At 41.9% G+C, this 21074-nt stretch overlaps 1 protein-coding gene across 2 annotated transcripts; it reads right to left on the minus strand.

Annotated features, from left to right (window-relative positions):
• Positions 1–222: 222 nt before the first annotated feature.
• On the minus strand, positions 223–17490 carry rimkla (ribosomal modification protein rimK like family member A). 2 transcript variants are annotated; one of them, XM_085922089.1, is made up of 5 exons: positions 10031–10718; positions 9553–9783; positions 8338–8424; positions 6417–6620; positions 223–4594 (listed from the first exon to the last, which is right to left on the minus strand). In XM_085922089.1, the coding sequence occupies exons 1-5, from the start codon at positions 10233–10235 to the stop codon at positions 4092–4094; spliced, it is 1230 nt and encodes a 409-aa protein (XP_085778215.1). In that variant the 5' UTR covers positions 10236–10718; the 3' UTR covers positions 223–4091. The 2 variants fall into 2 exon arrangements, with proteins under 2 accessions (XP_085778215.1, XP_085778223.1); XM_085922097.1 differs by lacking the exon at positions 10031–10718 and adding an exon at positions 16792–17490 and having other exon boundaries at positions 228–4594.
• Positions 17491–21074: the final 3584 nt, after the last annotated feature.

Raw genomic sequence — 21074 nt, forward strand, 5'->3', positions numbered from 1 at the left:
TGGTTTTGAATAAATTTATTTTTCGGCTCCCATCACACTAATAGACCGCTTTTTCAGAGAACCGGATTTATTGTAACAGCCAAATATGAGCAGTACTTACTGTTATGATTATGAAGCTGTATTATAAGTTCAAAAGAAAACCTATTTTGCTGGGTGAAATTGGCAAGTTTCAATCATGATTGATTCAAAAGTGATTTGATTCATCTACTTTTTACTTATAATATATGGTGAGACTAAAAATATGTTTCAAATATGTGATATTGAAATGAAAGGTGTCATTTACTTCACTAGATAGTTTCCAAATATTTGTGTTTTAACAGTAAGTAAAGTGAAAGTACAAGGGAAACATTTTTTTGGTTCTGAATAATGACTTGTCTTTATTTTCATCTGAAAAAAAAATGAAAAAGCAAGAGGGAATTATTTACACCATTTGTGAACAACCTTCGAGAACCTTTTGTTGAACACTTTCAGACTGATGGACAGAAAGTAACGGGGAGGGCTTTTGCTTTACATCTCGTACCAGTGTAGCACTTTCCAACATCAAATGACCTTTATCTTATCTTAAGTCAGTTTTTCTAGACGCTACACACCAACACAGAGCTCCAGCCTGTCACGAAAGCATAAACATTGCATTGTTGTAAAGCAAAAAGTCAAACTCCAGACGGCTTTTGATTCGTTCCAATTATTTACATGTAATCATCCTGCCACTATGTACTCTTATTAGTACATCATTATACAGCATGTTTTTGGCATTCGGATTCATTGGAGGAGGCAATACAACAACAGATTTCCTCATATTCCCTTTTTTATTTTCTCTTTTCTTGTGTGTTTGTGCCAAATACACATAAGCATCTGTTGGCAGGGAATAGTTAACCTCGTACTCTGCAATACATAGACCGTGTCCTGACGTACCCAAAATGATTCACAAACTGGCCACATTTTGAGTTCCAATCAAGTTCTATCTATCTGCTGGAACTGACAAGAACATGCCTGCCTGTAAGAGACATCGGAAAGACCTTACGCATACAAATGTTTTCTAATTTAAAAGTTTTTAATATTTGGAAACATTCATTGCATTCATGCTTGAGAGCCAGCAATGTTTTGCACCATTCTAAATGAACCTGATCATTTGTAGCATAATTTAAAGCAGTGGTAGGGAAAATACAGCCAGTACGGCCTGCTACTCAATTAAAAATAAAACATCTGAGCCCACCCAAAAAAAAAAAGATCAACAAAATTAAACCTAATTTACTTCAAATTTGCACCGTCAACAATTTGACCAATCGGAACAAATCATAATTTGTCAATCTTACTCAAATAAGTGCTAGTTAGAAGTAGATATCCACAGATGGCTCCAGACCCATTAAGGGTGAGTCACGGTACAGACAAATGTTTCGAGATTATGAGCAGTGCGCCATAAGTTATTTTGCGTCATACGTGGCATGTAATACTCACACGACACATTCAATGTGCATCTCAAATCGGTGTAGGCCTTTCTATGAGAAACGACATCATTTTGACAGGTGTGTGTCTTATTACTTGGGGTGTGACGGTACATGTTTGCATTCTGTACGCCTCTGTCCCCTCACGTAGAACTTAATCACAAGGGCAGGACTTTTCTAAAAAAAGATCCATACAAAGATATCAGTAAACATTTTTGTGTAATTGCCATATTGAATTTTGCTTTCATTTTTGTTCATCCTCAATATTTCATAAGGTTTTAAAAATAAAATACTAGTATATGCTTTTAAAGTAAAATTTTCAACAATACCTTTTCTTTATTGCTTGTATGGGATTTAAAAGGAGCCTTTTACTCATGTCCAGCATTCAACAAAATAACGATGAACTTGAGCCAGCCCATGAATCATTTTACCATTATGATGATATGATGATATGGTTTGCAGACTTGTCGATAAAAGCTGTGATATCATTGATGTAAACAATGTGGAATGATATAGGCGACATTACAAATCCAAATCAAGAGGACGACGACAAGTGGAGAGAGTTGACTCATAGTATGTGTGCTGACACCGCCGATGTGACGCACGTGTGTGTGTGTGTGTGTGTGTGTGTGTGTGTGTGTGTGTGTACGTTAGAGAGAGAGAGCAAGAGAGAGATAGAGATGGACTGAAAGCAGCCAGCTTCTGCTTTTCCTGATGTCTCGCGAGATGTCTCGTTCTTACCTTTGGCTACACTCAACACACTTCCGCCCACGAAAAAAGGGGAAAAATCAGGCTTCACAGCGATTTCATTTTTCGTTCTGTTTTTACACATTAATTAGTGCACACAAACCATTTGTCTTTCAAAATAGCATAAATTAGGAATAAAACAATGAGCAATACAGAAGTAGCAAGTGGAAAAAGTCCATGTATCCATCACATCTTAAGATACTTTTTTCTCATTGTTGCCTGTGTTCTGTTTTTGTGTCATGCTTTTTAGATATGTCTGGTATTTGAAGGTTAGATCCAGGCTGCTTCCCTGAGTTATCAACAAAACACACAACAATGTCACCACCAAGGGCTACGTTAGTGGAGCAAAGTCAAAAATCGATCATCACTGGGGACGGCTGCCTGGATGACAGCAATATGCTATTGAAATCCCTGAAATCGTCCGACAAGATTGAAAAGTATATGCTATTTTGTGTTTGTTGCATATGATGCATTTTGTAAATTACAACAAAAAAAAAGGATATTGAAATTGACAGTTTTTCTAACAACAGCAATGACCACCAAAGGTAACATTTACCAAAGCACAAAAAAGAACTAGAGGGAAAACCAGCAGGTGTGAGAGGTGCAGCATCCTGCTTGATATGTGTTGTATTTTTTGTCTACGTGTCATTCTGTGGCAGTGACAGGTCACTTTTTTGAGGTATATTTTCTCTTCAACGGACAATAACGAAAAACAAATGTATCTGTTCGTCATAAAGTGCTAGACATGAGGGAATTTTTCAAACTTGGCAGACGGCTGCTGCTGGCATGGCTAATTAAAGACACCACACGCAAGAACAAAGCTCTGCAAACAAGAGGACTTCATGTATTCCTTGAAGCAACTTGGACATAAGCGTTAAATGCTTATTGCGTCTTGGGCTTTACATACCGTGTGAATAGCTCTTTTAAGTTCACTTGCAACTTTTTGTGTCTGCATTCGATTTTGTGCTAAACTGAACACGAGTGGGAAATAAGCTTGGCGCGAGGTTGTCGTCTACGGAGCCCCAGACATAACATAGGGCGGCCTTCTATTTTGGCCACAGTAGATATAACGTGGTCAGAAAATGTTCATTTGGAGACAAAAATATATATAAACACTACTAGAGGATCGGACCTACACTGCTCCCAATACTGTATGTATAGCATAGAAATTATTTGTCCAATCAGATTTCAGCCTCTGTGTGTTGCCATGTCAACCTTATCCGCCTTCAGAATCTATACTTCTCGCTGATATAACTCGAATTATATGAGCAAAGAGACTTTTTCTTGAACCGATTACATTTCAATTGGGCCTCACAGAACCACCTCACTGGCCCACAGTAATGTTAGCATTTTTCTGTCCTCTGACTTGTTTGTCACACCAAACTTTGACCTGCAAATCACGTATGCAGCCATTTGTACACATGCAATCCTTGTTTGCTTTTCATTCTTAAAAATATTTTGACATATAATTACCCAAATGAATGCAGCATGTTGTTGCTCAAATTTATAGTTCTTCTTTTTATCTACCCATGTCATGTCTGGTGCGCTGTAGGTTTTTACCCCAAAAGACTTGGAAAAACTATAGTCTGCATCCCACCATATCTAACGCGCATCGAAGAAGGAACACCCCCGTAAAACCTGCAGGGCTTAGGTGAACCCAAACGCTAAGCCCATTGGGGTGTTAGAACCAAGCGGTAGCAGAGAGAATACTTGAATTAGCCCTTAGGACTGACGGGGAGTCAGGGGAGCAGCCTCAGATCTTTTGGAGGGAGTTAGTATGAGGAAGAATTTCTGTTTGGATTCAACCCCGTGTGTTAAGAAAAGGAATGTGTGTGCATGTGTGTGTGTGTGTGTGTGTGTGTGTGTGTGTGTGTGTGCTGGTGCGTAGAGGCGGTTCGCATCTCACTCAGTTAATAGCTTGATCTCATTAGCGAGCAGCGTGTTGAAGTTGTAGGCCGGGTCGGGGAGGACCGAGCCGGAGGCTTGGCAGGGGGGCGACTGGGAGGGCTCGGCCAGCTCAGGGTCGCTCTCACTGGAAGTGGAGCCCACGCTCATGTTGCACACGGCCTCGGGCAAGGAGCCCCCAACGGCGGGCACGGGGCACACCTCGGGCTCACTGCTGGTCTCGCTGGTGCTTGACACCACCGACAGCAGAGACATCTTGCGGGTGAGACGGTTGGGGAGCATGGAGAGGGCGTAGTCGGCGACGATGCCCGCCACGTCCATGCCGCATGCCTGGTCGAAGGCGATGAAGCCCACGTTGGCGTTGGCTTCGCACACCACAAAGGAACCGTTGCTGAGCTGCAGGAGGTCGATGCCGCATACGTCCATGCCCAGGATGTTTGATACCTCGGTGGCCAGCTGCTTGCCTTGCTCGCTGAGTGGGCACATCATCCCCACGCCACCTTGATGACAGCAAACACACATTGTTGACTTCATTCGTGAGGTGCTCAATAAAAACGTCAATGCATGAATATGTTTAGTAAAGGTCACTCAGGAAGAGATTAATTTAAATTTCACTGGAACCGATAAAATCTTTCCCATCGAATTGAAAGTCAACGAGAATTTTAGTTTTTTAAATATTAAGATTCCACTGTGTACACACCACGAGACGAGAGGATTGATAAAAAGGATACGTAGGGTCATTAAGAACTTCAATTTAATGTCACTAAATCCGATACACAACAGTCAACAAAATGCGTTACATAAACAGTAATCATCTGATGATGAATGGCCCAAATATGCCACAGTGCATTAGGACTCCAACTGGACTCAAAACTCCCCTCGCTCTGACAGTGGAAATAGCTAGGAGCGAGTTAGCCAGCATCTTGCGGGTAGATTCAGGCCAGCCTTGTTGCTCTGGCAGTGCTTCCAAATAAACATGTTATCGAGCAGATGGATCGTCATGCTTGGTACAAAAAAAATAAAAAATAAATGGTACAACTAGTTTCTTATTTTATTAGAGCTAGCTGGTAAATAATTAGATCCAGCACTGATGCAGTCACTAAACAAAGAAAAAACCCAATTCATCTCAATATTCACCAAGCCGCAACAATTGTCAGAAGGACAGTGATCTCATAAAATAATATGGGCTGTGTGAACAGTTGATTTTTACGATTAATTCAAATAAAATTGCGAGGAGTGACTTTTGCGACCCTTTTTTAAAAAAGTGACTAGTTCAATTCATGCTAAAACACAGACAACATGAGTGGAAATATTTTGATATTCTTTTCCATACATAAAGATTCCATTTGAAGGCCATATGTACATAGTGTCCGCCTCTTCCAGAACTGCATTATAATTTCGGATCCCAAGAGAACCCAGTGCATTAGAAGAGTAGCCACATTTTATATCTGCTGAGGAAATACCAGAATCAAAAACTGTCCATTGATAATTTTGTTGTTGGCCCTACTAAGAGGAGATGAGCATGCGTGTCCAATTGTTTTCCTGGAGAACATTCAGCGTAGCAGCACATCTCTGGCAAAGGCACAATGTCGAAGCGTCAGCGCATGAATTGTCTTCAATGTCTCCTGCTTGACTTCAGCTGTTTTCCTAGTTTGGGGAGCACTGCAATTCAGGCTGATGAGGTGGATTTGTGGCATGTGGAGAAGTCATTATCACAGAATGCTTCGAGCACCAGCAAGCCATGATGCTTCAAACTCCTACACTTGAGGTGGAAGGCCACTCCATAGCCACTGAGTGTTGCTTTGTGTCCGAGTACCATTGCCTCAGTCTTGGATGCGTTGATTCTCATTACAGCAGCTGTCCTGGTCACGAGTCCATGAAGTCGACAGCACTACATACATCGGACAACTAACACGGATGAGATTCTTAGACCTTGAAATGAATGGACAGAACCAATAACAAGACACAAGCCAAGGCTATGAGCTCTAACGGTACAGGAAAAGCAGGTCTGACACTGACTCTGGGATGCCTCCCGCTAGGCTTTGAACTTGTTGGGCAAACATCCAAATATCCTCAAGCACCCAGGGGTTGCAATTAAACTGCTCTAGTCTTTCATGACCGGGAGCGATTTTGCATTGTCCTTTCTGAATCCAAGATTTGACTCTTCACTCACTTCCGCAACACTTGGAAACAAGACTTTAACCAGTGGTGGTAGATTGGGTGGTCCCAAAGGAAACTTGAGGTACTGCATGTGAATTTCAATTCCTTTCACAAGAATGAATAGCAGCTGGACTATTTGGGAAGCGTGATTTGAATGCCTACCTAGGGAGCAGTTGCTCTGCATACGTCCGTCGGTGGAGCAGCGCAGCATGGAGCCGATGACTCGCCCGCCTACCAGGACCACACGTACGTCACGGCCATGTGACTCTTTGACATACTCCTGAAACAAGTAGGGGGTGTCATGGCGGATCAAGTGGCACAGGTCTGTCAGATGGTGTTTGTCCCGCGCCAAGAACACAGCCTTGCCTGGAGAGGGGAAAGAAAAGACGACAAGGTGCAATGACTTTTTATATTAGGCATCAATAAACATTTGGTATTGCGACACAAGCGATTAGACTTTTGAGGAACTTTAATTGTGGTGAGATTTCTTCTTCAAACTCTTTTCGCTAAATTTGCTGACCAAGCCTTTTGCCAGTTCCCCTTCTCTAAAACCTAGTTAGGGTGCTTTTCTTAGGGGACAAACAAATGCTTCTCACTGAGGCAAGAAAAGTCCGTTTTAATTAGCACTTCTTCGTGCCAGGGCCTCTGACCCGCCATCTGAAAGCAGGGACAAATCATGTGCGTGTGCATGCATGTGTACATGGTGTCTAAGTGACAATCCAAATACGATGACAAGGCATTCCTCGGCTAGCACGACTCACAGCGAAAGGCATGATGGTGCACTTTGTGTGTAGGGAACAAGACAAGCAAGAAATCACAACCATGCTTGAGGGTGAACTTCTGCCTGGCAAGCAGGAAGATGTCGACATCTGCTTCCTTCATTCATTGCATTGTAATTCATGTTGGGCCCGAAACATAAAATTGAAACCAAACACATCGACTTGGGCATTTAGACATAAAGTACATGTACAGGTACTGTATGTGCTTAGGCACAGCTGAGCACAGAGCAGTGGGGAGACTGAAGAACGAGGAGGAAATATTCGTCAGCATTGTATGGGACATTTGGTCAAAGAGGCCCTTGAAAAACTTAAAGTGAGTCGGACCGGGCAGAAATCTCCCTCCTTCTCCTACTGGCTTGCTTTTATATTGCTCTTTAAAAAAAATAGGAAGCTCCACTTTGCTGAGGTGTGCCATCACCTCATCTCCCCTCGAAGCATTTTGGCAAAATGCACTTTTCATTAGCACATACATTTGAAGCATATTTGTGCCTGCCGCGGAAAGTACCCTGCTCTTTATTTTACGATGAATTATGTCAAGTTTTTTTTTATTTCCATTGAGCAAAGTGGCTGTTAGTTTGAATAAGCGAACGCACTATTAATAAGATGGCACACTCCGTGACCGCCAAGTCAGTTGTAGTCTCCATTTTCATTCTGTTTTGCATCCTGTGGTATGTATCACAAGAAACTGGGGAGTGGCCCAATAGCATTAATTATAGGACAAATACGCTGTGTGTGTGTGTGTGTGTGTGTGTGTGTGTGTGTGTGTGTGTGTGTGTGTGTGCGTGCGCGAATATTACTCATGCACATTTTATGTCACACATAAAAATGTTATGCAAGGTGCAATGACCACATTCAAACAATTTTTGTTTTTCCAGTATGGAGAGGTAAGGCCAGCTATCGTCAACAATCAACCAGAGGGGAAGGACAACAAATGCAACAAAACGAAAAAGTTGGATTCTAAACTTCTGACTAACGGTTGTTCAGTCCAACAATACACCACAACGGCCGGCTTGTCCAGCCACTGCCCATTGTTGTTGCACACAATGTCCGAGCCAGTCAAGTGTCAATAACTAAACTAAATGCCAAAGGGCAAAGGGGTCAGCAGACCTTCAAAACATACATACATAGCAAACTTTGTCCCCCAACCGCCTCGTTGAGTAAATTAAGGGAAATTGTGTAACGGTAAACCAAGCAGAAATAAGAGGTACACTTCGGTTCTGTCTTTGTTCTACTCATCCCAGGCTGAAGTTATCCACCTTCGTTGAACAAGCCGATTAAAGCGAGGCATTAAGCATCAGTCTTACCTCGGTGTCCACGTGCGTTCTTCACCACCACTGGGTAGCCCAGCGGCTCGGCTTCGTCAATCATCTTTCGGAAGTTGTCATGTCCACCTGGGAAAGACCCACATGCAGGTAAACGCACAAGGACCACGGGATTAAACGGGAATGTAATGTGTTAAAAGGAGCATTCTTTGATTGCGAAAGGGGCGGGGGGGATGGTGGGCACATGTTGCCATGACAACAAAAATGACTCAAAACGGCAATGTCGTGTCGCTGCAAGACGAATAAGATTGGATGTGAGCGGTTGATGGAGCAGGCAAAAACAGCTTTCAGTTCATATGCTCCTGTTGTAAGGCTAAAATGAGTCAAGACAAAACGTGTTAAGAACATCAGACATATAAGTATAATGATAAATATGACTGAACATAGTGAAGACCCAGTGTATAATTCTCTCCTTGTTTTCACATGGCTGGCTGCTCAAATCTGGCATCCATTGAAGGGAACAGATGTGATCCACTTGGTCACATGTTTTTTTTCCAGACTCATTGATTCACATGCTTTCCACCAGAGAGAGGGAGCACGAGAGAGAGACTAAGCAGGGAGAACACGAGGAGGGGAGGAGCGAGGGGTAGCTTATTTTGTTTCGAAAAGTCATGAGCGGACATGGGGTCAGGCAGCAGGACTGTTGCATAAGCTCTGTTATCCACTCTGCATGGATTGCCTGGACTACACCGAAGAGAGACCGATGGAATGTGGGCCACCCCCTTTCTTTCACTCGCTTCCGTCTTCAATCAGTGTTGTGCTCTTGTAATTTTTTTTTAAATTTAATCCAAGGAATTGTGGGACTCGTGGTGTTGGCTTCGTTTTTTCCCCCTTATAAATGAATGTAAAACAAAAAATATTAAGAAAGCACGATTCTGTCCATATATGAGCAGGCTTTCATTCCCAATGTTGTATTTTGATTTAATTTTCTTTTTCATCTTTAACATTTTTTCATATTTATTGTGTTCTCTCTAGTTTTGGGCATTTCTTTCCTCACATTTCAAATTTACTTCTGTAAACATTGGATGCTGTTTTTCTCACAACTTTTTATATTGCAACCGTAGGGATACAAGCGCTCTCTATTCTGAAAAACATTTAGGCTTATTGTTTTGGGTGGTACTTTGTGTGAAAAGTTCAAGAAGCACTGGCCTTGGTCTCTCTTGCGAGCTTCTGTTTCAAAACTCGTGTTGTGCTTACCGTAGGAGAAGGTGTCAGGCAGAGGTATGCCGTGGCCAGCCAGCTCTTGAAAGGTCCAGAACTTGTTGACACAGTTGAGTATGGCCTGAGGACGGTTGATCAGCCGACAGCCCATCTTCTCCAGGTGGCGCAGAACGGTGATGTCGCTGTCGGACTGCACCCATGGCGTGGGCACCCGCACCACCACCACCTGTGGGTACGATGTCACTGTTTCCTGGTCCACTTGCAGGCCTACAGGGCAAGAGATGAGCTATAGTCATTTGACGGGGGAAAAAAAAAATCAGCGTGCATTTTTACAAGTGAAGCTCAGCACTTGAGGTTCTGCCAGTGTGGTTCGGGCCATGGAAGCACAGACATTAGTCAACATCTGTTTTGGCTTCTCTTAAACTTGCCACGTTTAAGACAGAGAGCGAGAGAGAGAGCGAGAGAGAGAGAGAGAGACGTTATGGGACTGGTGAAATATTGCGGAAGGCATCACCTCCTGGTGGAAAATATGACCTTTTTTTCTGGCAGAAGCAGTATGTGAACACTCCACAGTCCTCCCCGTCACACAACTCTAGCTGCCAGTTGGCAGGCTTAAGGACAAAGAAGCGACACTCAATTACAAGGCTGGCAGTCTTAAGCTGTTTGGAGCCGGCCGTGGCTGATGATATGATTAGCGGCAGGCTGTCCTTCATCATCATCTATCCTGTTGTGCTGCCGGATACTCTGCTTGTGGGGGCAGAAAGTTTTTGAGTGAAGTCCTGACGCGTGTCGGTATGTTTCCATTTGTTTGTTCAGGTCGGCAAAAGCATTCAGAGATTCAAACTGACCGTCTGGCCTAACAAGAGAGCTGGTTAACTGTGACAGCCACACACTGGACGCAAACTCTATTGTGTGACACATCACACGTTGGACTATGAAAAAAATGTAGGCATGCACTAGGGGTGACTGTTTGGGTTGGTGTCAACAAAGAAATCCCACATAATGGGGGCTCTTTTCAGTGATGGGAGTGAATGAATTTAGAAGAATAGAAGGAACCACATACGGACAGATGTTAGGTTAGGGAATATGAGGTGAGATAACAGATGGGGTGACACTCGACTAAGTGATAAGAGTCATTAGCCAACAAAAAAAAAATCTGAATGGCTTGGAATAAATTCCACAAGATTCTGAAACTCCTCTGAAGGAAGGAAGCACCATCTTAATAAAATGATAATAAAAATAAAAGATATGCGGATAACTCATTTGAACAATTTTACTCAAAACTTCTGTTGATTAAGTTCTCATCTCTCCAATTTTGTAAATGTCTGTTATCAAAGGTTCAGTAATTTTATTGTATATTAGTTTTATGATTTATTAAGGTTGATTTCTTTGTACACTTGTATAACAAATTAATAATTTAAGAAAGGCTTCCTGTATGGTTAACAGATGTTTCAAGATTGTGTCAGTTTAATGTACAAAAGGGAAGTGAGTTCCTTCAGATAAAACTTACAAGGGGCCTTCTGCGGACAAATTCTTCTGGGGCAACAGAGGCTGATACTATCTTGACATGATGCATGTATTTTTTATTTGTTTATAGTTTGCCATTTACATCTGCATTTATCATATTTATTAGTCATGTACAGTTGCCATTCTAAGTACTCTATGGACAAGGGTATTTTTGTTTATTGGATACAATTATGGAATTCTAGGGTGCTGCTACTATCCACTTTGTTTTTGCAACTGTAGTTTACCCATTGTGGGACTGTGTGCACAGTTAGTGTATTGAGAGTAATAGGAAGGCAGCAGCCAGGAAAAGTCAAGGATGTCTTGAGGTCCTAATACACGGGAGGGGACTAGTGTTGCATGTGAAAGTGTGTGTAAGCCATAAAAACAGCCCACCCTTCTTCCCCCCTCCCCTACCCTCCTTCACAAAATCTCTGTACACAAGCAAAAGGATTCATGGTCGACTCTATTCAATATGCTCACACACTGCTCCGATTGTACTGGCACACACAGAGCAATGCGAGTAGTGCTACAGTGGGAAGTGTAGAGAGGTGGTATCATGGTGTCGGACAGACACTGTTCTGTGTTTACTGTGCTTTTCATCATTTACAAAAAAACAGTGTCGAGACGGTTAAGGCATTGATTAAGTCTTATTATTATGATTATTATTATTCATGTGAGGAATCATTTGAACGGCAATGGGTGCCATGTAATTACTGGAAAATGTTTGATGGAGTCATACATGTAATCGTCAACCAGATTTGAGTGATAACTTTAAAATTATTTTGTGCTCTTAGTAATGGGAATGTTTTATTTTATTGATATGTTGATGTGGTCCACAGGACTGCAATGAAATGTTACAACATAACAAGCACTCTGCGCATTCCATTGCAATACTCCAAATACCCACAAAGCCCTCCTGCTATCTTTCCCTTTCATTTCGTTGGATTGTGGGAGACAAAAGTGGACACTGTTTTTCCAAGAAAGCCAACACATACCACATATTGCCTACTTTTAAAGTCTGCACTTTGTAGACCAACTGCCACAATTGACAATTTGACCCTTTTAACAGTGCAGTACAACCATCAGTAAGTCTCTGTGAGGATAAGACAAAAAATATAATCATATGCATTGTCGTTATAACATTGCAAAAACAGTTTTGAATACACAATACTTTGTACACAAGCTCATCATAAGTTCATCTCGAATTGCTCTTAAATGAACTTTTATGCAAAAATGTGCATAATGCAGAACTTCCAACTTGCCAGATCTTATGAATCCTCGAACATCCCGAAGCTGTGATGCAGATGGGATTTCTTATTAAAAAAAAAAAAAAAGCCAACAACTCTGGCTACAGCTTTCAATAAATGAATTGCAGACAGAAGGTCTTGCTTCATGTTGTGTTGCATGTCATTTGTTGTGCACTCGTGGGTTGTACTTAATATCCATCACTGTTGGGGATTTCTTAATGAAACAGAGTGCTACGGTGGAGTATAATAAGTCAAAATGTGCATGAGAGCACATCAAAGGTTGAGTAATTAAAAAAACAACAATACTACAAAATAATTTCTTCGTCAAAACATACAAATGCTGAATGGAATGTTCAAACACAGTTTCGTTGTGGTTTACCTCTTGTTTGGATTTCAAACTTAACAATAATGTGGAGAATAGAATCAGTTCCTACAATTTAAAACATCAATTATCTATTGTTTGATGATGTTTTGCTGAAACAAAAGCTAGCTTCAGTTGACGGCTGCGGGCGGGCAGTGTTACATTAATGGTCCTGTTACTGAGATTTCTGGAAATGAATTGGCTTCATTCTTGTTCCATGAATGCAAAACAAATCAGTATACCGATTTGGTATGGGGGGGACATTGAACATATTATTAGAAAGAACATTTTTGACTCGAGTTCCACTTTAATAACTGTACCTCCGATGATTTAAGGTAACAGAGAACATTCTTAATGGCCACTAGGTGTAAAAGGTGAACCCCGTAATTTTTAACTTGTGAAACAACGAAACCCTATCATCACTTGGATAAACTTTCCTGACAAATGAGTGTGTAATTAAAGACACAGACATGCCACTTAAATCATAAAACAAGCATATCACTAATGTGAAGTGTAAAAACACACATAGCAGCCAGCCATGAAGCAGCAAATTGAGGAGAGCTATTATATTGTTGGTCATGTCTGGGTCATTTTATAACATTTCACGTGTTCAAATTCAGAGAGCCCTGCTAATTAACAAACACATGGTGGCAAAAACATAGCCGCCAGTCTGATTCAGGCCTATTGTGTGACAATACTGCAGGTATGTGGCAGAATAACATTCACATTGTGGTGGCATTGGGGGCTTCTGATCAGAAGAGAAACAAAATAATCTTCACGAAACAAAACCGTTTCTGATGTTAAACTGGTGTAAACAAAACTGGTGTTAATATTCATTCCAGTCTGTCATTTGACAACATAAGGGTGATGCATTTGTCATCAATTCCTCGCAGGACCTATCCTCGAATGGCCCTGTAAACAAATCATGAGATGTGAAATGCCTCTCGCACTGTTGAAGACTGGGTTTGTCTGTGTTAGACTTCAGGAAGACCATTCATCACCAAAACAGGTGATACTTTACGTACATGTGCATTTTCATGAGCCCTCCTGGCATTAAATTGAAATGATTAATGGGCAAAGTGAAAATGAAAATGTGGCCAATGACAGATAAAACCTTGAGTGTTATCAGTGACTGCATTGTGACCAAACCTAAACGGATACTAAGTTTTAGTAGATTAGGATGGGTTGAATGGTGGAAAGCAGTACAGGGGCTTGTTGCTTGACTAAAAACAACATTAACGTTAACATTGTAAGACATTTTTTTATTTTATTTTTCATTATAAACAACTGAAAAAATATATTGCGCTCAGAAATTGTTTTGCCCAGGGAGTAATTCAGTGTAGAACCGCCATTGATTGTTTATAAACTGCAACCTCAAAAGGTGGAACACAAATTTCTGATTTATTCAGCTTTCAAAACTATTTTTCCGAAAGAAAATCAGTGAAATACACAAAATCTGGTTCCAGATTACACTGTTCCCAGTTAGGTCTTTTATTACTTTACTGTATAGGAAATGTTTCAATCAATTCTCTGCTGCCTGGGAAGTGTAATAATAAGGAGGCCACTGTATTATATCATTAAATCATAAACTAAAACTCTCATACAGGTGCTAAAATAAACAAACAAAACACTGGAATGCTGTAAAATCTTTAAACACTCACTATCATACTTTCTTAACCATTACCAAGAAGTATACAGTAGTATTTTTGTACAGTAGCTAGCCAGAGTTTGGCTAAACAGGGAAAACACATTTTGTAGACCTATTTTGACTATGTTCTGTTCAACATTTTGTCCTAAGTGTCAGTCTGTGACTGGTAGCAGACACCAATAATGTGTTAATTGAGACACATTCACAATCCTCATCCGGTGACACTAAGTCCACTTTGCACTGTGCTGATGAATTCCGTTCGACTCTGTTGGTTGGGATTCTAGTGTCACCATCACATGATAGAGCACAATTAAGTCAGGGCTCAGAAATGTGGTTTCATAATACAACGGACACATGCATTTGGAACAAAATCATCTGGATTTTGAAATCCAGTTATGTTTTGCTATCTGGGATCACGTAATTCATTTTAAGTTTATTCCATTTGCTTAAAGCACCTTGCATAATATCAGCCTGCTACAAATGCAAACGATGTAACATTACAGATCCAGAAAATGAGTGCTATAAATTGGGGTCGCTGAATGTATGTTGGAGCAACAAAAAGCACAGAAAATACAACTACCATAATTTTCGGACTATAAGTTGCGGTTTTTTTTCATAGTTTGGGTGGGGGGACGACTTATACTCAGGACCGACTTATATGTGATTTTTTTTCAAAAATTTTCAAAATTCAAAATTCTGTGATGTAGTGAAACCGCGATAAACGAACTGTGATGTAGCAAGGGAATACTGTCATTTGAACTGCAAGTGACATCACCGGTGCCGCGCGGTGGTTGTTTACATAAAAGATGAGGAATTTGATCGATGGATTTAATGACTTCTTATTTAATTCCTACTTTAACAGTATGAAGTACTCTATAATTTCAACTGTGTGGCTTAAAAGTCAGTTGAAAAAAATCAATATGATAAATGTTATTTACCAAAGAGAATTCATTTAAATCAACTGTTATTCCTGAAATACACTCTGAATCCACCTAACTGCGAGGATAGGAATACATTGATCATGATTTTTAGGATAAAGGTTATTCCAATCCAAATGTTTTGAACAACACAAACTGAGTGTTTGACGCCAATCTAATCTGATTTCAGAATCCATAGTTGGTATTGAACAACACATTTTCAAGAATTGAGCCAACCCATTAGACAAAACCCATTCAGATTACCTTTGAACAACGGGGACCAGAATATCAGGGTTTTGAACAGGCCCAAAGAACAACAATTTGTTACAAATTACGGTTTTGCAGACTCTGTTTGAAAATCACTGTTCTATAAGGATTGAAAGATGGATGGATGGATGGATGGATGGATGGATGGAGTGAGGGAGTGAGGGAGGGAGAGAGGGGGTTGGATGGATGGATGGATGGATGGATGGATGGATGGATGGATGGATGGATGGGTGGATGCTTCAGTCAGCTGTGGTCATGGAGGGCAAAGAATCTTGTTTCCATCCCATCTCCCAGCACAACCATAAAGCACTGTGAATTTCAACAACATGACGCACTGCAAAATTACACTTCAATCTGATTTGATTAATAAAGGCCTTTGTTCCGAGTCGTGGCCAGAAGAAACCTTATTAACTACACCCAGCATCCCCTTGGTGACGAGGTGCAGGGAAAAGTAGGTTAGGCGGTCACAGATTTGCTTTCATTCCGCTTCCTTGCTAGCAGGCGTACAAGGCAAGCCCGTGAAGCCCCCCCAACAGACAACACCCATCAGTGGCGGAGCTATGTGCTGGTTAAGGGTGGCCATGGCCACCTCTTGTCACTCTCGAGCTATCCCCACATTTAGGGAAGGTACCTGTGACCTTTCTGCCATTTTCACATGGATACCGTATTTTTAGACCCGTTGATACTTTACCAATTAATTTAAAGTAACTGCATACAAACTTTGATAGAATCTGCTTTAAGAAAAGAACATTTAATTCTGGCGGTCAACCTCAACCAAAATCTTACTTTCACACAATAGCAAACAAACCAGATGGCTGAGAAGTCATTGGTTATCAGACCACCCCAGTGCCACAGTTAAATTTTACACATACCAACAGGGGCTTGAATAAAAAGTCTGCCAACTGGTTGTACCCACCACTAAAATTGCTCAACATGCAAAAAAAAAAGTGCGACTGGAGAAACATTTTAAGAATATATTTTCAATGCGCGAAACTTGTTTCGTGTTCTTGCATAGACATTTGTTGCTGCATATGCAAGGTTCTCTGTATGCATATGTATGCAGTATATCTCATTAAACCATGTATGATGAAGGATAGCTTCTTGGTTACTGAAAGTGTTACAAGAATGCTCATGATGTATGTGTGCAAATATGGCCACCTCTAGATGAGGTTTTTCTTCATCCTCCTGGCCACCCCTCAGATTTTTTTCTGGCTACGCCCCTGACAACTGTTAGCTATTAGCATCGAGCAGAGTCTGAAGTAACGCTTGAAACAATCACAACTGAATAGTACTGTTTGTGCAATAATAGTGTATTTTAATTGCACTTACCCAGTTGTCCCTCGCTGATGGTAAGGACAATCTGATCCATGAGAAGAGAACGGAATTCCACATCCTCCTCCACGCAACGCTCCTTCAATGCCCGGAGGATCTGAATTTGGGGGTATTCCTGGCTGATACGTCGGTCGGTCACAAACCAAAGACGGGAGCACATTACGGAAGGCTCGTGATCTCCCCCCCACCCCAAATAAAAGTGAGTCCAAAAGAGTTGGAGCTGCTGCGCGGATGGGGAGGGAGGAGGGTAAGGGACGCCGGGGGTTGGGCAGCTGTGAAAAATAGCACCGGGATGCTCACACAATGGAGAGCTGGCGCGAGTAGCCACCACTAGCCAGCTAGGACGAAGACTCTTTATCACCTTTGTTTCCCTTCATTTGCAGCCATTCAGCAAGGCCAAGATCGCAATTACTGCCCACATAAACTTGTCCTTAAAACCGAGCGACGGCCTTGTGGCACGGAAAACGCTTACCACACGATATCTTCCGGAACCTAAGCCGAGCGGTGAAGTTGACGGCACATTCGACGGATACCCCTTCGGAGATAATCTCCCTTTTCGGCGGGCTGCTATCCACACTGTACTGGTGCTGAAAGGTGCACGCCGCTAAACTGTAGCGTAGGCAACCCGACAGCTCGATGTATACAACTCCGCTCCCCCTCGTGCAGGGCTGGTCCCAAAATAAATATGATGGGGAGGCTGTCAACCAATCGCAAGCAGCAGGAGTCAGCGTCCTTGGTTAATGGTACGCGAAAAGTGTGGGCGTGGTGATGCTATTAGGACCAATGAGATGAGGGAGCGTCACAAAAAGGCCGAGCTGAGTTGAGGGCGCGCAGCGTTAAGGCGTTAATCAGTGCGGGAAGGCTCCGGCGGGCGCTCCTCCTCCAAAACCGGTTCAGACTAGACTTTGCGGCCAGGCCAGGATTTGCTGAAAGAATCGACGACATCTCCGGGCAGGACATCGAAAACAACGTCAACATGATGCGCGTTTGTCTAGGGTGTTGTCTTAAATGTGTCAACCCGACAACTTCACACAATGTTTTATTGTGAAAGCATTTGCATGCAAATGAGTGGGAAGAAGAAGAAGAAGAAAAAAAACAGGCGTACGAGCTTTGTTTCTTCTGTTAACGCCCAGAATACAGTAGCAACGGAAGATCGTAAAGGTCAAACCGGCCAAAACGGGATCATGTTGGCCAAGTCAATACTACCGTGGAAGATGCGGGGGAAGGGCCAAGGCATGCAGATTCCTTTCTTCCACATCCACTCTGCGGCAGTGCGACACCTCAGACTCTTCATCTTTGTTGTGTCTTATAAAAAATGATCAAGTATATTGTCTATATGCTCATGTCTATTTTCTATATACAACATGTTTTGGTTCCAATGAGGTACTATTAAGTGATATGCACAACACCAATGCAAAAATAAAAAACATCAAACGTCACATTTCAAATAGCCTCCTTTGTGTACCAGCCGTTGCGACCATCGTGGTTGCAAGAGTTTTCTTTCAGCCTACAGCATCCTCTGGTGGTCCTTTTACAATTCACGGTCGTAGAAAATGAATGGATAGAGTCTGATATGAACATTTATTTGATGCTCTCAATCAAAGTGGGGAAATTATGGGAAAAAAATAAACTTGAGAACCAGGCAAAGCACTTTTTAATGTAACATGCAACTGTTGTGAAACAAAGCAGGCTCTCTGAAATGTAACGTCCTCATACTTCATTATGAGGATACTTTTTATTTTGTATGGTCTTGTGCGTATGACCAAATAACAGCAAACAAAAGCATACAGGCAGTATACTTTGTCGGTATTTAAGTGACACAACAAAGATGCATGTTGAACTTGGAGTGTGTGTTTCAGGAATGTGCTTGCCTAGCCTTCTCAGCATGATTCCGGTTTGACCTTTACTTTTGTCTTGCTACTGTGTTTTGCACGTAAATAGTCGGGGGGAAAAAAGCCCCAAGTCCAGTTCACATGTCTATTTTTTGTTTTTGTTTTCCGCTCAGAGTTGCATGCAGACGCTCACGTAATTCTTGGATTGGATTTGTAAGACAATGACCTAGACAAATGCGCATTACGTTGGCCGTGATGTGTTTTCCTGCCTGTAACGGTCTGGTGTGAACCGGTTCTGCAGGAAAGAGCGCGTACGGGAGCCATCACGCGCAGCGCGCCTTCAACTAGGCTGGACCTTGTGATGCAAGCACAAGTCATTGGTCATTGAATAGCATCACCGCACCCACACTTCCGTCATCAGGGACGGGTGGCTGCGTTCTATGATTGGTTGCCACTGGCGTCCGTTATTGCGCACCAGCCCTCTAAGCCCTGCTTGAGCACGAGAGTGGATTTGTTATCGTTTTTGTTATGGACATTCTCAGTCATGGACAGCACTAAAATGACTGCAAACAATAATGCGGTTACTTTCTTTCTTTCTAACTAAAATGCCCTCGTATGTGTTTAAGGATGACAATTGCTGGTGTACTTCATTTGCTTCATTACCACGAGACGTCACAAAATGCACGTGTGCGTGCGCGCATCTGTGTTTAAGTGTGCATATTTTTGTCACCTTGAACATACTCTAACAAAAAAATAGAAAGTGTTGGTCTACAGGCTGCCTCACTAAGTTTGTGACTTCGAATCAGTTTTACGTCTTATTTAAGGACGCCACCGTTTACGTAATATAAATCTGTGCAGGCAGTTTGAAAATCTTCAATGTGATATTTATCCAGACAGACAGATAAAATCCAACTTGGTGAGGCATGGATGGATAGTAGAGTAGTCGACTCCAAACCCAGAAGTTTTGGGTTCGACCCCTTGCTCTTGTGACCCGGTCCAAGTGTCCTTGGCTGGAGCGATCTACTGAACCCGTACAGTTGCTCCTGATGCTCCTCATTTTGCAAGGACACTTTCGAATAGAATGAAAGTAAACCAGCAAGTCACTATAACTACATGCATAATTTTTACATAAATTAGTTGGTTCAACTCAGTAAATGTGTCGAGTACAAAAAATAATGTTTGTACTGAAGTAATATTTTGCCTAATTACAGAAGTCTTGTGGCATTGTGCAACAATAGCTGATTTATAATAACCCAGAAAGATGCATGCAATTCGTGACCTTATTTATTTACGTTTTGTGAACATGGAATGTTTTGTGTGTTGTACCACTGCTCAGTCCCTATTCTGCACAAATAGAAGTTTGTGTATTGTCCCTCAATTCCAGAAGAGGGCAATATCGAGTTGAAAAAAAAAACTCGACGAGTCAGGCCTGGTTTGTACTTGGACAGGAGACCACTGTACTTAACAAGCCTCTAAGAGGCCACACTAAATTCTTGCCTCAAGACAAAAGGCAACAGTCCATATAAACCCCAAACCAAAGCAAAATTCAAAACACCAAACCAGAGTAGGGAAAAGCCAGAAAGAAGAAACTTTGTTATGCTGAGGCATGCTGGAGGATCCAAATGCAGGGAAGCAAGATACAGTAACTGAGTAATTTAATTTGGAGGAAACATAAAGGGAGGGTGCGGGTTTGATTCCACCTCCGGCCCTCCCTGTGCGTAGTTTGCATGTTCTCCCCGTGCCCACGTGGTTTTTTTCCGGGCACTCCGGTTTCCTCCCTTATACTTGGTAGGCCGATTGAGCACTCCAATTTGCCCCTAGGCGTGAGTGCGGAAGGTTGTTTGTCTCTGTGTGCCCTGCGATTGGCTGGCAACCAGTTCAGGGTGGTCCCCCCTCCTACTACCTGATGACGGCTGGGATAGGCTCCACCACCCCCGTGACCCCCGTGGAGACAAGCACTAGAGAAAATGGATGGATGGAAGCAAAAAGACAAAACATGGTACATGGATGATACATAACTGGAACTGTTGAGACAGAGAGGAACACCTGCTGGACATGATCTGATTAAAATGCTTGGTTAAAAAAAAAACTAATTTGGGTTAAAACTTTAACCAAACAGACATATGGAGGTTGGGTCGCATTGACAAAACCTTCTGGGGTTTTTTTTTTGCACAAAGAAACCCATTTTTTTTTAATACAAAACAACATTTTAGTTATTGTTTTTGCAAATCAACCTAAAGTTATTATTATTATTATTATTATTATTATTATTATTATTATTATTTGTTGTTGTTGTTGTTGTCGTCGTCGTGCCCATCGTCACACAGGCGTGAATTTCTTCATGAATATTAGGGACTAGATACTTTGATGCGCTATCATCTTTCCTACGGCGGTGTATGAATCCATCTAGCCCGTGCTTCGGCTGCCTTTGCAAGTAGTTCCGGTGAA

Source organism: Syngnathus leptorhynchus, chromosome 1 (genome assembly GCF_054491065.1).
Source record: "Syngnathus leptorhynchus isolate UIUO chromosome 1, UIUO_Slep, whole genome shotgun sequence".
Classification (NCBI taxonomy): domain Eukaryota; kingdom Metazoa; phylum Chordata; class Actinopteri; order Syngnathiformes; family Syngnathidae; genus Syngnathus; species Syngnathus leptorhynchus.

Coding starts and splice junctions, on each gene's coding strand:
- rimkla (XM_085922089.1), bottom strand. CDS start 10,235: ATGATGATGAAGGACAGCCTGCCGCTAATCATATCATCAGCCACGGCC. Junction 8,425..9,552: donor GCCTGACACCTTCTCCTACG/GTAAGCACAACA, acceptor GGTCTTTCCCAG/GTGGACATGACAACTTCCGA. Junction 4,595..6,416: donor GCAGAGCAACTGCTCCCTAG/GTAGGCATTCAA, acceptor GCTGTCATCAAG/GTGGCGTGGGGATGATGTGC.